The sequence below is a fragment of the Grus americana genome, chromosome 14, assembly GCF_028858705.1.
Source record: "Grus americana isolate bGruAme1 chromosome 14, bGruAme1.mat, whole genome shotgun sequence".
NCBI classification, from domain to species: domain Eukaryota; kingdom Metazoa; phylum Chordata; class Aves; order Gruiformes; family Gruidae; genus Grus; species Grus americana.
This window is the reverse complement of record NC_072865.1, coordinates 7,857,913-7,874,504: the sequence shown is the minus strand read 5'-3', so window position 1 is coordinate 7,874,504 and position 16,592 is coordinate 7,857,913. Positions and strand designations below refer to the sequence as shown.

Sequence of the window (16,592 nt, the reverse complement as noted above, 5' to 3'; positions counted from 1 at the left end):
TGATAGCTCTGCGTTGATGTTGAAGTGAATATTGGATAGGAGGTGCAAGAAAAGGCAAATATTTATGATTATGAACCTTGCAATTCCTAGGCTGGGAAGAATAGAGCAGAGAGGACTCCTTATCAAGCCGTTGTTGCCGAAGAGAAGCCCCGGCTTCCTGAAGATGTCTGTTAATGACTCAGGGATGTGGGACGGGGACTCTCACTAGGGTGCTGTTTCTAATTCTCTTGCATTGTGCTTGCTTCAGCACAAGCTGGGAAAATGCTGATCTGGCCCTAAGAATGTGGGTACTTTTCTTTATAGCAATAAATGAGAACTGGCTAAAAGGGATTGATTCGTGGGCAATTTAATGAGAGAATTTAGCAGGAGGATTCCCCTTTTTCAGCGTAGCTTGACATGTCGGCCACAGACTGTTCACAAACTCAGGTACTGCTTTTCTCCTGTTTCTGTGTAAAAACAGTCTAATGCAATGCTCCTTCTTCTTGGAAGGTATATTAAAGTAGGGGGAGAGGAAGCAATTTGGTTCTGTTAGTGGGAGTCCTAATTTGTCTCAGAAGCTGCTCCACATATGGTATCTGATTCTTTGTGCTGTGAAAGTTCCCTGCTTTGTTCCCTTTTGCAATTTCTATCTTTTGAGCCTGCCCGTTGGGAGGGAGCAACCTCTGTTGGAATCACAAGAGCAGAAATGCACAGCTAAAATGGAACTTCAAGAAGTCCAGAATAGCTAACCAGAGGTGACTGAGTGTCACACCTGCCTCTCTACTTGCTCATTGGTAACAATGATGCTCAAATCCCATTTTGAAAATCCTCTGGGTTTTAGCAGGTCTTGCACATTTCTGCTGTACTGAAGGCTTAACGTTCCTCTGCTCTTTGTGCAGTAGAGAAGTGTTTTTATTATTAGAATACCTTTTGGCTAATGCTCTTCTGATTTTATATATATGGAAAAAGCCTTGCCTTAGTCCTGGTTCGATCTTGAAAGGGAGAGCCTTTTTTTTATCTTAAAGGAAACTAGACTTGAATGTGTCCGGGTAAAAAAAATCTGCACTACAATAAACTATATTATTTTTTCTTCTTTACATTGATAGTATTATTAAAGAAAGGATTTGTTTTGACAACCATTTCTGTTAAGAGCTATCAAGACAGCAACGGGCATGACCAATATGAGAAGAACAAACTGTAGGTTTTTTTTCTTTTCAGCCCTGATTGTGGTTTGTGGAGCTGGGTGCTGCTCTGGGGCCAGGACAGCTGTGGCTTTTCGCATGGCAGGGTACTGTCTCCTCGGGAAGAGGGCTCTGACCCCAGGCTGGGGAGTGAGAGCTCCCACAGCCAAGCTCCCAGTTCCTGCATCAGTGCAAAATGGCAGCTTTGCTCCTGCCACAAAGCCAGAATTTACAGAAATGTCAGAAGAGAGGAAATAAAGATAACGCAGTTTTATGAAGCAGCAGCTGCTTTTCTTGCAGATACTGACCTGCAGTGTTTTAGTGCAGAGTAGTTTAATTATTAAAAGGAAATGAGGTGATTTTTTTTTTTTTGAAGATGCAGACAATAATTCTTTCGGTCATATGCCCACCTGGATTTTGTTATAGCAGCCAATAATCAGCTGTGCACCAGCTTCACTTGTGTGCCAGTGCAAGGACTGCAATACATCACCAAGAAAAACAGTTCCACAGTTCCTGATATCTTCCTACCCAAAGGATTCATCAGAATTCAGCATCCAACTGTCTGGAGGTCTTATTGCTCGGTCTTGCCTTCTGCATGAACCTAATGAGAGCTGGCAGTAATTTGAGCACTTCTGGTAGTGTTTGGGGAGGTGAGAGGTGGCTGAGAATAGATAAGAGTTAGCTAAGATGCTGGCAGTGACTTGGAGGGGAAAAAAGAAAAAAGCCTTCCACAATTATTTTCTTTCCTTGGGAGAGATTCTGTTACTTGCAGCTGTAAAAGCTGCTTCCTGGCAGCTGCTGTGGAAAGGTTTAAAACAAAAAAGGCTCGGTGCTCCCGGTGGGCTTTGGGACTTGCTCCCAGCCCTTGCCCAACCAGCTTCCCAGGGACTCATTTTTCATTATTAAAACACGCACGTTCAGCAACAGCACAACCTCTGACACAGGCGGGATGAGCAGTTGTCCTCGTTTGGAAGAAGCAGCAGCTACATTGCTCCTGTGGCCCTGAGCAAGGGGACAGCTGTCCCAGGTCACCTGCAGCACAAATTAAATGACCTGACTCAGAGGCAAGACAGGGAGAAATGGCAGGAGGAGGAGGCATTTCCTTCCCAGGTGTGCACACTGGATCCTAAATAAACAGTGGTCCATGATGATGTGATTTAAGCAGAGATTGATCTTCTGTAGCCAAAGACTCCTTGGCACAGAAATGAAGGACATAATTGCCCAGTACTGCGCTAATTAATGTTTTCTGGGAGTTCTGCTAGTCCCTCGCAGCTCTGCGCTTTGACAGCAGCTCGTGCTGGCTGGCACGTTGCTTTCCTTCCTTCCTTCAAGGGCAGCTTTGTGCCTGCTGCAGGGTGAGAGCAGAGCCCGTGCGGTTTGTGGGCTGGGACCCAGAGGTGGCTGTGGCTGCTGCTGTCCTGCTGGGTGCTGGAAGATGCTGGTGGCAGCAGCCTGGCCTGATGGCTGGGGCGGTCCCTGAGAGCTGGTTCCCTGGGGTGATGCTTTGTGTCCCCGTGTCCGGGGAGTGATGGCAGGGCTGTCCCCTGGGTTGCTCTGGCTGGAGGATGCTGCTCATCAGAGTGCAGCCCCGGCTGGGGCTGACAGGGAGCAGGCAATGTCACCAGATAAAAACAAGGTCAAACATGGTGTTTGTGGGGGAGGATTCACCTAAGGTGGCAGGAGCTGCTCAGAGGAGTGGGGTTGGATGCCAGCCGGTCCTGACACCAAACAGCCTCCCTGGGTCTGGCCCAATACCCCACGCTGTGCTCCCTGTGCACGTCTCTACTGAGCTCCCGCACTGTACCCCGAGTTCCCCGGCTGCGTCGACGTGGCAGCTGTGTCATGCCAGGACAGGCGGGATTGCTGCCATGGTTTACTCCAAGACTGAGCGCTGGCTGCTGGGAGTTCCCCGAATGATTTGTGTGTGAGCTGAAGCATCTCTGCTAGAAAGCACCACCACAATTGTCTGTAAAATTGGCAGCAACAGGGACTCTGCCACAGGCTTCGCTGTGCTGCTCCAGGGTTGATCCACCCTTGCCATTAAAACCCATCCCTTATTTCTGATCTAAACTTGCCAAGGGGACTCTTGCTCTGCAGCTGGGGCCAGTGCAGGCTCCGGTGGAGGAGGCCTGGGGCAGGCATGGCCAGATTTTTGGATTGAGTGACTTCTGTACAGCTGCTTGCTCCCCACATGAGTTACCCAGGGTTAGTCTCGCTCGGTGGGAGGGGGCTCCACACATGCTGCAATTACTGTAAATTAAAGTCAAATGACTGCGGGAGTAACTTTGTTGTAGATTTGAAGGCTTTAAACAGGGCAAATCTTGTGGGAGAGGTAATACTTTTTATTAGGTAGAGAAAACAAATTAGCTTTCAGGTACACAAGCCCTTCTTGACATTATTGTTACTGTTATTATCCCATATTGGTGCTATTAGAAACGAGGGCATTGCGTTAGAGGGGAAGCGCATTATGCAAGTGTTTAGACCTGCTGGTAACTGCTCTCTGCTGACAGGTATTTGTTTAATCATATGTTGGAGTGAAAGCCAGCAGCAAGGACAAGCATCAGAGGGAGCTGGGAGTGCTGAGCTCTGCCTGGTCCAGCTTTGCCTGGACCTCCTGGAGCTGCCTGACACCTCCCACCAAGAGGGGAGCAAGGCCCTCCTGGAGGTTCCTCGCACTGTGATTTTAAGGACACCCCCAAATCCCCTATTCTCTACTTCCAGCCTCCAGAGCTGCCCTGGCTTGCTTGCAAAGGGTCTTTCTGCTCCTGCCCATGCTGGAGGCAACGCTTCTTGCAGGTATGAATGCGACCAGTCATGTTCCCAGTGTCATGTGCTGTCCGTCGGGTAGCAGAGCCAGTTTTTCTGCTCTGAAAGTGGGACTGGGGAGGAGACCGCAACACTCAAATACCCAGATCCCTGGTAGCTGCCAGCCAGGCATCCAGGAGGTCACTTGCCTTTTTCAGCTCCAGGTAAGGCGCTTTCCCATCTCCCTCGTGTCATCAAGGGGGTTTACAGACTTACATACCAATTTTACAGGCTGGAGAAGCAGAGCGGGAGGGCAGGGTGCAGCAGGACCATCCCTGGGACGGTTCACGCTCTGTGCGGTCTTGGGGATGGCAATCGGGCACCGCGCCTGAGCGTCGCAGGAAGGGCTTCAGTCCCCTGGGTGAGATGGGAACAGGCACAAACACCGTGACCCATAAGCCCGTTGTGCCTGGGGGGAGGTGAGTAAGGCCATCCAGGCTATTGCTGCTGGTGGGTTATGAATATGCAGGTTCGCTTCGTTAGCCAGAGGTCTGATCCACGTGCATCTTGCACTTTGCTTGGCCATGGAGGACAACTGCAGCTTATCAGTGGGGACTATAGAGCCGGTCGCTGGGTTTTGCTGGTTTGCCTGCCTGGGCTTTAGGGAACCAGCTCATCTGGGGCAGGGATACCTGCCTGCCCGAAACGGGGTGGCCAAGGCTCTGAAGGAACAGGCAAAACTGGATCTGCTGGTCTGGGATGGGAAAAAGCCGAGCGTTGGCAGCCTCACCTGAGCCACCACTCACGGCGGGGGCTGCCACCCACGTTGGGGGCTGCACAGGGTGCTGGGTGGCACCCCAGGGAGGGGGAGCCCACCCCATCTCTTGGAAATCAGCTGGGTTGGTGGGGAATTGAAGGGTTGTAACCCCCCCATGGTGGCATTTCTCAGCACGTGTTGGGGCAGCGCTACCCTTTCCCAGCCCTGGCTGCTGGGCTTTGGTCTGGTTGCCCATCTCCTAGTGCAAAGCTTGAGGTCCACCTGTAGGTAACTCTGTGTACCTTGTGCCTTTCCTCTCTGCTCACCGCCTCGTAGTGAAGGCACAAGGCAGGGGCGTCCCCCGTGGATTTGGGGCTGGGCACATGCTGCGGGAGCTGCGGAGTGCAGGACTTGGGGTTGGGGCATCAGCTGCACCTTCCCAGGGGCTGGCTTTTCTTTTGTTAATGTTTGATTATTTTTAATGATTTTAGATGAAAATGTAATTATTTTCAATTAGTAGTTGCACTTCTTAATTACAAAGATGAATTAGATTACTGTTCATTATTAATTAGATTTTAACTTTGCACTGATTACGCCTTTTATCAGCCGCTTCCCTCACTCCTGCCCTCCCCGTCCAACCTGAGTCTCCCCAGTGCTGCACCAAACCCGCTGCTTCCCGCTGCCCTGCAGCATCCCGGGGGTTTTAAAACCTGTTTAGAAAATACTAATCAATGTTATCGGCTCAGAGGCTGCGACCGGCTCTTTTAAAAGCCCAAATACTAACCAGATGATGTCATTTTGTGGCCATAAAAACATTAAAAGAAAGCATTAATGTCCTGTCTCCCTCCATCAGTGGCTGGAAGAGAAACTGTTTTCTAATTACCTGCTGCGGCAGGGGAATGACCTGCTCCTCCCTGCGAGCAGGAGGGACCCGATCCCTCACCACTGCTGCCTTCCCTCTGCCCCTATTTCATGGCTATTTCATGGACTTTGTTTGGTCCTGCTATTTTTAAAGCAAGCTGTCGTCTTTCTTTTCTTTTCATCTGACACCTTTCAGGCAGCTAATCAATGCTCAGAGTTTTCTTGCTGTTGCTCTTGGCTTCGCTTCTGCTCACTGCTGCCTCCATCTCCCTTCCTGCCATCGCCCTGTCGCCGGGGGAGGTCCCCTTTCTGCCAAGGATTCCTGGGACCCCCAAAGCCAGCTCTCTATTGATTCACCCTCATTTAATTTTAAATATTTTTGTAATTTGCACCTGCTGACAGGGGGTTGAAGGCATCTTTATGCACATTTGTCCTGAGATTTCTCTGTCTGGCTCCATCACTCTCCCCTTGCTGTTTCCTGGGTGGAGGGCAGTGGGTGCGAGGTCTGGTCCTTTTTATCTGGAGGCCACAGACTGCTTTACCTCTTTCTCTGCTGTTTTGGGGGGTTGGAAGTGCACAGGACCTCTTATCCCATGGAGAAAACCCAATGATGGGGTCCAGGGAGGTGTTTTCATCCCTGAAAAGCTCACTTTACTCCACCCTTCAGTTGCTCCTTCAGGTTCTCTCTGTGCCGTAGGTGTGACGGTCTCGTGCCCCAGAGCCCTTTGGCTGCGGTGAAATGTCGACAATCCTGAAATGTGAGTGTTTGGTGTGAACCTAGGGGCAGGATGGGGACCTGCAGCCCCATCCCCTTGGGTTTGTGTGTGCTGGATGCTGCACACTGGCAATGAACCTCCCTCTGTGCCCTATCATAGGGTTTGGACGGGAAGATAAGGAGAAAGAGGAGAAGGAAAAGGACAAGGAAGAGGAGAAGGAAGAAGAGAAGGAAAAGGCTGAGGGAGAAAAAGAGAAGGACAAGAAGAGGAGGAAGAAGAAAGAGGAAGAGGAAAAGGTAGGGGAATGATGGAGTTTTCTGCAGATCAGCTGCTGAACCATTTGCCAGAGGGTTTCCAGCCCCAAAGACCCCAGCGTGGTGCTCAGGGTGAGCCCAGCACATCCCAAACCATCTGATGCCGGGGGCTGTGCTGGGGACCCCCTGGACCAACTGTGCCACTGGCTGTGTGGTGTCTGTGGGGCACCCAGCACCCTGAGCACCCGCTGCCCAGCATGCGGCAGGATGGGGCCACACCTCTGGCAGATGTAGCTATGCCATCCACAGCCTAGAAATCACACTGCGTGTGTGGCTTTTCCATTGAGAGACAGCTCTCTCTCGGCTCTCAATATTCCTAGTTAGTTCCCGCTCCTTTTCCTCCTCCTTCAACCCAGATGAGATTCTGCTGTGGACAGTGATGCTGTCTGCGCTGCACATCACCGAATCCTTGCTCTTGGCTCTGGAGGTCTCTGCAGGACCATGGGCACTCGTGGGTCCACAGCAGCACCGGTGGTACAAAGCTTGGCTCGAGATACCCACAAGACCAGACATCTCTCTGACTCAAGGCTCTAGCTCGAACAGCAAATGGGGTGTCAGGGTCCCTGGTGATGCTTGTCCTTCTTTCTTTGCCCCTGTAGGGAGATGGGGAAGAGGACAGGAGCAGCAGCAGCTCCGACAGCGACTCAGAGGAGGTAACCACACCAACAGCTCCATGCTGGGGCCTGGCTGGCCCAAGGGATTTGGACCTGCAAACCCCTGCGTGGGTGCTGGTTGTGGGTGCTATTGAATACCTACAGGTACCAGGGGATGGAAAAAAAACCACCCAGCAGTCCCCTTACATGGTGTCCCTTTTCTTTTTGTTCCTGCCCCAGGACCACAGCAGTGACAAGGACGATAAGAAGGAAGAGAAAGATTAGCCTTCCCACGCTGGAGCAGCAGCACACACCCTGGGCACATCGAGGAGGTGGGGATGCAAACAGCAGCATGTGCTGGAGGGGGCCTTGGCCACTTTTAGCCAAATAAAGGTGTTTGTGGGCTCCAAAGAGAAATGTTATTTATTAATCCATCCAGTCATGCTGCCTGCCCAGTGCTATCTGTCCCTCCCCATAAGGAAACAGCCAAGAAAAAGCAATCGGCAGGGAGCTGGGATTGGGGTGAGCACAGGCAGATTTTGTTCAAGACCGTGAAAGAGTCTGGAGAGAAATCCAAGGGCTCTGGCTGCCTGGTTCTGCATAGTCCTCCAAAATTAGGCAGTACCAATATCCTCCTCATCCCCTTCATCCCACTTGCTATGGGATGGAGCAGCCTGAGTGCAGACAGATGCCTGGGGCTGTGCTGAGCTGTTACAACTGACTGTGATTTCAAATTTATAAAAAACATACGAAAAACAGTTCCGGGGAGGGGGGGAGAAATCCAACAAAACCTTCACTTTCTGCAATGCTGCCCCAGCGCAGGGGGCTGAGCGTGTGCCCAGCCTGCAGCCCCAGCGCAGCCCGCCTGGGGCTGGAACCGAGTGCAGCGCTAGGAAAAACGGGAAATATTGGGAAAAATGAATTGGCACCGCCATCTACCGGGGATGGGACGTGTGGCAGCGGGTCCCCGGGTTTCGTAACCGCTCGGCTGTTTTGTAAGGCTCCCGCAGCGCGGCCGGGGGCAGGGAGCGCACCGGGGGCAGTACGGGAGGCGCAGCCGGGCGGCCCGGGCTGCCTGTGGGGTCCAACCCTGCAGCGAAAAGGGACCTCGGAGGAGAAGATTGTGCCCTTAAGAGAAGTGCCAGCACCCCGACCCACCGCTGCTGCTGGCAGTGTTAGGCAAAGCCCAAAAGTCTGACTGTCCATAAGAAAAAAAAAACTTCAATGCAAACTTGAGCACAAGCTCTCCCCGCTGTGTCACTACCTTGATTTGTTTTCCTTAAGGAGTCTATTTTTAAGAGTATTTTCCTGAGTAATGCAGATTTCAGCTAAAATCGAGTTTAAGAGTCAACACTGTGGAGGGTTTTACTTGAAACCACAGAACGTGGCTTTAGATGTTGCTTTTATGGAACAAATGCAGCTGGCTCTTGTATAATCACAACAAACAGCACGAAAGATGCTGAGGAATGCTGTCTTAATTATCCAGCACAAAGATTAAAGCGAAAACATGAAGACAGGAAAAACAAACAGCCCCAAAAGCTAAACTGGGTTTCAATGCGCTGACTTTGCTTCAGCAGGGAAAGGCTGAGTCTAAGTGCCTTATTGCTCTGTGAAGAAGGACACCTTAATGTAAAATAAGCCTGTGTGGGTTTATTTTACATACTTTACTTTCCCCTCCATGCTAGTATGCAGGACTCTTACACAAGACACAACCTACTTCCAAATAGTATATGTAGTTGCAGCATTTTACAGTCCCCTCAGGCCATACTCCCGCAGGATGGGAATCTCTTGGAAAAAATTCTCTGCGTCTGAACACGAAAAGGGGAGGCCCTGCCTTTGCTTTTTAAGTTAAAGGTTGGAGACTTTTCAAGCATGCTGTGCCAGACTCTATTTTCTGAGGTCAAGCATATCTGTAGATGCTCAATTGGAGCTGAGAGGTGTTGCATCTCGCTGGAGTGAGATTCTGCTTTTCAGCCGATGGCAGATAGCTCACCTAACAACCTAAAAGCCCTAAAATTGTCCTCTGCACCTTGTGCCCCAGCTCCCAAAGGGGGTGAAGCTTGCAAGTGGCTGTCTGGAGTTGACTCCACCAACATGTCCTCACAGTGCCCAAATCCTGCACCTTCATGTCCTTGGAGCCAGCATGGGTACACCCTGCGCTCCTGGGTGATGGCGAGCGCTGAGCTAGGCAAAGTTTTACTGTTTGCTGTTTGTGTTTTATGGTCCCTGCTTCAGGCTGCTGCGCTAAGCTCTGTGCAAATATAACATGTGCAGCCAGATCCCCGTGGCACAAGAGCAAAAAGCAAAACACACCCAGGGACCGGCTGCGCGAACATCCAGGCTTCTGCTCCAGCGGCCGAGAGGTTCTCTGTCCTGCCTTTGGCACCTCGTCCTGCACGTAGCTTTGCTCCCCTCTGCGCCCATGCGCTGCCTTAATTTGAACTGGTCAAGTTTCCCCAGAAAGTTATGGGGGTGAAAACCATTTCAAATTATCTGGTGTCCCTAAGTCCTCATTGCATCTCAGCCCTGGCTTGAAGCCAGGCAACGTGAATGGGTGTACAGCACGAGCATTCATGCCAGCCACGTGGATTAGGGCTCTAAAAACACTTAGTGGAGGAGGAAAAAAGCAGGTGGAACATTTGGCTTCAGTGATGCTGAGGACCCTTAGGTGCAGGGGGACAGTGGCTGTCCTATGGGACACGTTCCCCAGCACGACTTCAGTGTGCCGAGATGGGTCCTTGCCCACAGACGTGTCAGCCAGCAGCTTCCTCAAGCTGGGCATGAGGTCTGACATGTTTAACCACCTCTTTTGCTTGAAGCATCTGCAAGGTTCAACATGGGGCTTCTTGGAGCTGATGTGCCTTCAGCCAGCTGGGAGAGGAGAATGGACAGAGCAGTGCTGAACATCCATCACATCAGGCTCGTGGAGGGGTGGAGTAGCAAAAGACGACCAGCGAGAGAAACTGGCAGCCGTGGAGTTACTTAAGCAAGTCTTGTTTACACACATTTACTCCTCTTTATATAATGACCTTGGCTGGTCCTCAGGGAGCAGGAGGGGTTGTGCTGCCCCTGCTCACAGCTTCAGGGAGTACTTGCAGGGACCTTGCATGGCACATGGCCATCAGGAGCCTCGTAGCAGCAGAGATGCCAAGAGACCTTAGGCATGGAGAAAGAACTGATTTCCATATCATTTCATGCAGACATGCCCTCAACTGAAGGCATTTTGCCATAAATGCCAACAATTTCAGAACAGGAAGGTTGAACCTTTATTTTGCGATGAAATTTCTCATCTTGCATCTAAGGGCTGTGTTCAGTAAACCCTAGTGTTTTATTTTATAAAGTGTCCTATCAGGGAAACAAGCCTCTCTAACTTAGAGATCAAAAAGAAATCTTTCCTTTGTTCCCAAGTGACCTTCTTCATGGAAAAATTCAAGTCACTTTTTCATTCCACTAAAAAGTGGAAACAGTTAGAAATCCTGAGTTTCCCAGAAAAGCTGATTCCTGCAGCCCTGCTTATGATCTACTAAACTCTGCAGAGCGCCAGGCAGAGGTTTCCTATGAAATGACTCTTCTTTTGTTGCGCTGAATAATAAGAAAAGCAAAAGTCGAACAGAATTTGAGTCTTGCAAGTGAAGGGTGTTTTGGAAGGTCCTTGCTTCTGCTCCTGCTTCCTGCAGAGCGCTCACACTCACTCCTCTCTGGGCTGCATCCTTCTGCGACTTGTCCCCTCATTCTGAAAATCCATAAATTAAGACTTTTTGCTATGTTAATTAGCAGCTAAAAGTTATAGCAGAGCTTTATGTATTGAAGTGCTTGGGATTCATTTTCATAAAAATGTCTCTAAGGATACACAACTTTCACAGCACCCTTCTCTCCCCTGCAAACCCTTCTAGGACTCCTGCATTTGCTCTTTCAGAAGAGCAGAGTGGGCTCTTTAGTCCCCAAACCTCACTGCAATACATTCCTAAAATCCACACAGAAATGGTGCCAGGCATCTTGCGAAGGAAAACCTGCAATTCGCTCTGGCAGATCCACCAGGACCGGTTTCTGGGTGACAGATCTTCTGCTGAGTACTAATAACTTGACCTCTTTAAAAGCTGTGACGTCTGTGTGTTATGAAAGGGTGCGCTGGCGGCGGGGCGATGACTCACCCAAACACCATTCACCTGCCGTCCAAAGTGCAGCAAGAGGTGGAGGTGAAACAGCTTGTGAAAAAAAAAAGGCACAGCCAGAAATACTTGTCTGCTCCCCGAGCAGAAAGCTCTGCCCAGGCCACCGCCGCTGCAGCCAGCCAGGGAGCCCACAAGCAGCTATTTATAATTGTGGTAGAGACACAGCCTTGATCGTCCTGCCTGAAATCCAGCCCAGTGCCTGTGTTTAGGGCTTCACACCGACTGGCTGTGGGGAAGGGGGGCTGCAGGAAGACCCTGAGCAGCCCCGCTGCATTGCTGCCTGAGTCTTTAAGGTGCTTCGTTCTCCTCCATGGTCAGACACAGGTCTTAGCTGGAATTTGAGCCACCGGCTTTGCAAGAGCTCTTTTGTCCTCCCGGTGAAGGACACAGAATTAGCAGGCTGGTGGTGGTGGAGAGGCTGGAGCTGAAGGAATAAAGACTGGGGCAGAGGATGTGGAAGCTACATATAGAAGCTCATCTGGAAAAACATCTGTACAGGAGCCAATGCCAAGTGCAGAGAGAGGGGGAAAGAAGGGCGAGCACTCACCTGGCAGCTTTTGGCCGCTGGGGAAGGAGTATTCATGGAGGGGATGCTCAGCTGCAGGAGGACATCACAGCTTGCCCACGCTCACCCTGCACCATCATGCTGGGATGCCCCAGACAAGCCCACTGACACCAGCATATTCGGTCCCAGTTGTGCCCTAGTGAAGGGGAGCCGGGCTCCTCCGCCAGTTAGCGCCCTCCTGTCACCCATTAGGGCACTGGATGAGTGGGACGAGCCAGACCCTGGACCTGACCTGACCAGGGCAGGATAGAGGCATCACTGCAGACCAGGCTCTGCCACTTGCAGCCTCTTTTGGCAAAGTGAGAAGGCAGCGCTGGCATCTTGCCCTGCTGGCATCTTTGTCGGGTGGGTGGGAGCTAAACAGGAAAAATAAAAAAAGGAAGAAATGAGGGAGGCAGCACGTACTTGCTTCTTGCTAGGGCAAGGAGCCAAGGCAACACGGGCTGGTGAACGAGCGGGGCAGGGCAGCCTGGCAAGTCCCCGAGCTGCAGTGATGGGCTACCACAGCATCAACCCCAGCCAAACGTCCCAGGTCAGGCACATGGACACACAGCAGCTTGTGAAGCTGGTAGGTTTTGTCTCACCCTGTAGTAACAACTGGCTGTAAATCAGCTCTGCCCATCCAGAAGATGAAGTAGATGATGTGACCTCTGGGTCTGGCCCGCTAGGATGCAGTTCCCTGTGGACACCAAGTCCCCTGGAAGTGGTGGAGCTTGCTGCAATGTAAAGGCGGAGTCATGTCCTCAGGGAGTGGGTTCCATGTGGCTTTTCCTCCTCTAATCACTTGGTTATGTTATCCATGCCCTTATGAGTCCCAGGATTAGATGGTGCTAAATGAGCTGTGTTGACTTTGGGCCCCTCCATGGGATCTCCTACAGATGGAGGATCCTCAGCTGCCCTTGAAACACCAATGAAGCAATTGCAACACATCAAGGTGAGCTTATTGCACCCTGCACCGCAGACCATGGTCTTGTCACTCATCCTAGGGCTTCCCCCTGGATAATGGAGACAATTCTGACCTTGCTTTTAGCTGTACTCCCTTCTCAGGAGTATGTGGCTTGTACATGACCATGGAAAAGGACATCTCCACACATTTTATGTGGGACTTTCTTCCAAGACCGAGTTACAATGTTCTGCCAACCTCTTTGCCGAGATGTTTGGCCCAAGAAAGTAAAATGAGCCAGATATGGATCTGGGCTCTCCCTCTGTGATTCTCCAGTTTCCAGGAGTTCAGGCATAAGCCCAGTTACATGAGCAATGAGATAACATTACATCGCAGCTCTGTGTCCTGCCAATCCATGTGACAGTCAACTCATTTCTCTAGGAATGATGATGCCTCAGGCAAAGCCTGTATGACTCAGAAGGGAAAATATTAAAGTTTTCTTTGAAGGAAAATATTAAAGTTTTCTTTAATTCCCTGATCCTGTTTACATCTGATCCTCCTTACTGAGAGAGTTAGGGCCTCTCTGAGCTCTCAAGCAGCAGAGTTTCAGGACCCAGGAACAATACCATGTAATTTAGATGATTGCTCTCTGCTCAACGCCTAGTCAGCACAGTGCAGACCTCAAATACCAAACATTAAGGAGCAGTGTGGCAATCTGCTTGCCTCTGCCCGAGAGAAAACCAGGCATGGAGCAGCTCCCCTTATTGCATACGGAGACCCAAAAGAAAAGGTGTTTGGTATAAAAGACGAGCAGTAACTGCAGACAAAGAGTCTCCCACACCACCTGCTCCCACTGCCTTTTGCTTCACTTACCGGGACTGGCTTTGAACAGCATGTGGCAAATGGAGAAACCTGGTGGTTGAATAACATCCTGGATCTAGAAATATTATGATGCAAAGAAGGGAAAAATTCCAGGAAGCTTATGTGTTTGTTGACAGGCTGGGAGGGGTATGATGCAAATAACTCCCTGCATGTTATTTGCATGTACAAATAGTGTAAAAATAGTTCCTTTGACCGACTCTCAAGGGTTGCAGATAAGCCAGGATGCAGGCACTGCACTGCTGAAAGGGTGCTGTAAACCATGGGGGCAGGAGTGAGTCTGCACAGATGCTGAGGCTGGATTTGGTCCTGGCTCTTTGCTTGATCACCCAAGCAGAAAAAAAAACCAACCAGGGGCCTGATCCTGTGCAGGCTGCACTGGCTCTTACACATCTGTGCCACATCAGCCCCGCATGGCCCTTGCTGATGGCAACGCTCCTCCTCCTCTGCTTGGGTGCCGACACTTTCCTCCTTCCCTTGCTTTTGAAATAGAGGAACTAGTTTTACCTCCGTGCAACAGGACTTTCAGGTCTGATAGCAACAGCTCCGTCTGCGGAGGAGGAGGTTGGTGGGCAGAGTGGGGATGGCCGTGTGTAAAAGGGTCATGACGTTCCTGGTGCATATTCCTGTTTAGCAAGTGCTTATGGTGCCTTTGACGACACGCTAAAGAGCACACAGGTCTCTTCTCTCTGCACAAAAAAAAGCACCACTGGGTAGGTGCTGTCACCTCTGAGCCACTCCTTAATCCCTAATGTGTCAAAATCAAATGTCAATGTTTGCAACAAATATTTATGCACTAAAAATGAGCAAACATAGCTGATCTGAAATCCCTGATCCTCATGTCACCCTGTCAACAATCTGGACAACGTTAACGAGGCTGTACTCACCGAAGCACAAGTGGTGCATGTGGCTGGGAGCCAGAGGAGGAGCTGGTTTCCCCTGCAGCAACACCTGGAACTCCTCACCCTGCACTGACTGTGGGCTTTAAAGTGAAAAAAAAAGAAAAATTATAAAATAAATCCTATTGTGCTTTGCAAACAGTTCCTAAACACAGTGTGATCTGTTCTGTGTTATGCAAAACATAAAGTCCTCATCTGGCCAGCAGAATGGTTAGCATTAAGCATTTAAAGCTTTTTTTAATTTTTTTTTTTTTGTCATTATGTACTGAGTCAGCACAAACACACCACTGACAAGCGAAAGCATTTGGAGTTCAGAACCAGCTCAGCTCTGGATGGAATGAAAAAAACAAATTGTTCTTGTACTGGTGCTAATGAAGCCTGGTTTCCAATGGACTCGCGTGTTGTGGTTGATTGATTTTTAACTGCATTATGCAAAGGCAGCAGCTCGTCCTCGCCGCTGGAGAGCCCGCACACGTGAGAATGGTTGTGGAGTGAATCAGGAGGTGAGGAAAAGAACAAGGCAGGTCCCAGGGAACACCCCGGTGTCTCCCAGTGGAGCTGGCTGGGGTGATGAAAGATGCTCCTCTCCTCACCTGATACCAGCTGCCTGTGGCGGAGGGCTGCTGCTCCCAAGCTGAGCCACACAAACAGGTTATGGGAGCACTCTTCAAGCGCATTGCTGCAACGTTGGCCACAGTAGCTAAAATCACCCTCGTTTGATGGCTCAGGAGCCATGAATGTGTCCTTGAGGGATACCCTGCCGGTAAGACTGGAGAGGACTCGCTGGTGGCAATCTTTTGTTTTAGTGAATAGTCAGGTTTTGGTGGAAAAACTAGCCATGGCGAGCACTAAATCATGAGATGAGAGTGTCTGGTGTGAATGAGCCTTGCCCATCCGAGAAATGCCCACGGGAGAACTGCGGGGGGAAGTGATGTGGCAGGTCCCTCTGGGAGGGCAACCAAAGCCTGACCCTGCGGATGGGGAACATGGAAAATGTCCCCCGTGGGGCAGAGTCCCTGACAGCCCCGCAATACTCCCAGGGTGAGTGCTGTCCCTAATGCCATGCTCAGGAGGTGTTCAGGGCTGTGCTGCTAAACAGGTCCTGAGATTTCTCCAGCCTGAAGGGATCGCTTAAAAAGATAATGGAGCAAGCAGCAAAGCCTTCCAAACCCACATAAAAACCTGAGTTGTTCAGCTTTTAAAACCACTCATGAACTGTTCAATGTAATCACAGTAGATTTTGAAACAAAACCTGCTCTACCTCTGCCAGCCGCTCCCTTAGTGGGACATGGGTTTCACCAGCACTCATGGTCTGCTGGTCATCTCCCTCCCTGAGCATCCCTTCCAGTGCGTGCATGGGTTTGGTTTGGTTTTGGGGCACACAAAAGAGCCCTTGGGGAATATGCCTCATCCTTATATAAAGTCTGATCTACTAAGCTCCAGAGTTGCCAGATTTCAGCTGTTTTTCCCAGCATCTGCTATGCGAGAGCTGCTGGCCCCTTGCTCTAAGGCTGCGTGGTGGAGGGAAGCATCTCCCTTGGGACAGAGAGCCCATCCTGGGGGTCCATAAGTGGGAAGGGGACCGTCCCCATACAGGGTCTGAACTCGTTCAGTTCTGGATAATTAGAGCATCTAAAGGAGATGCAGTTTCCAATCTACATTGAAAGGACAACCTTTTCCCCCAAAATATCCTGCCATGATGGGTCCGCATGGTGGGATCTGCAAAGGGGCACTCAGTGCGCCCCAGCCTCACCAGCCTCGGCTACTCTGGAGCACCCCAGCAGCCTGCACCCCAGCCCTGCGCTGGAGAGCTTCATCTAGCTCAGGCATCCCATGCCCTGGGCTGCTCCTGAGCACCCCAGGTATCCTGTGCGCCAGCCGCTCTGGAGCATCCCACCCTCCTGTCCCCATCGTAGAGCAACCTGTGTCCCCCAAGGCCTCGTGCCCCTGCTCTGCTCTGCAGCACCCCAGATAGCCCAGGCAGCCTGCACCATGGGCTGGCTCCAAAGTGCCCTGGCCCCACTCTGGGGCACCCCAAAATACCCCCC

The 16,592-nt window shown here is 50.8% G+C and overlaps 1 protein-coding gene across 3 annotated transcripts; it reads left to right on the top strand.

Moving 5' to 3' along the window:
* The first annotated feature begins 464 nt into the window (after positions 1–464).
* On the top strand, positions 465–7,544 carry LOC129212627 (GTPase activating protein homolog 4-like). 3 transcript variants are annotated; one of them, XM_054841465.1, is made up of 5 exons: positions 465–4,129; positions 6,191–6,281; positions 6,399–6,535; positions 7,153–7,206; positions 7,387–7,544. In XM_054841465.1, exons 2-5 carry the CDS (start codon positions 6,263–6,265, stop codon positions 7,429–7,431), a joined length of 255 nt encoding a protein of 84 aa, XP_054697440.1. In that variant the 5' UTR covers positions 465–4,129; positions 6,191–6,262; the 3' UTR covers positions 7,432–7,544. The 3 variants fall into 3 exon arrangements, with proteins under 3 accessions (XP_054697440.1, XP_054697439.1, XP_054697441.1); XM_054841464.1 differs by having other exon boundaries at positions 465–4,384; positions 6,221–6,281; XM_054841466.1 differs by having other exon boundaries at positions 3,938–3,956; positions 6,221–6,281.
* Positions 7,545–16,592: the final 9,048 nt, after the last annotated feature.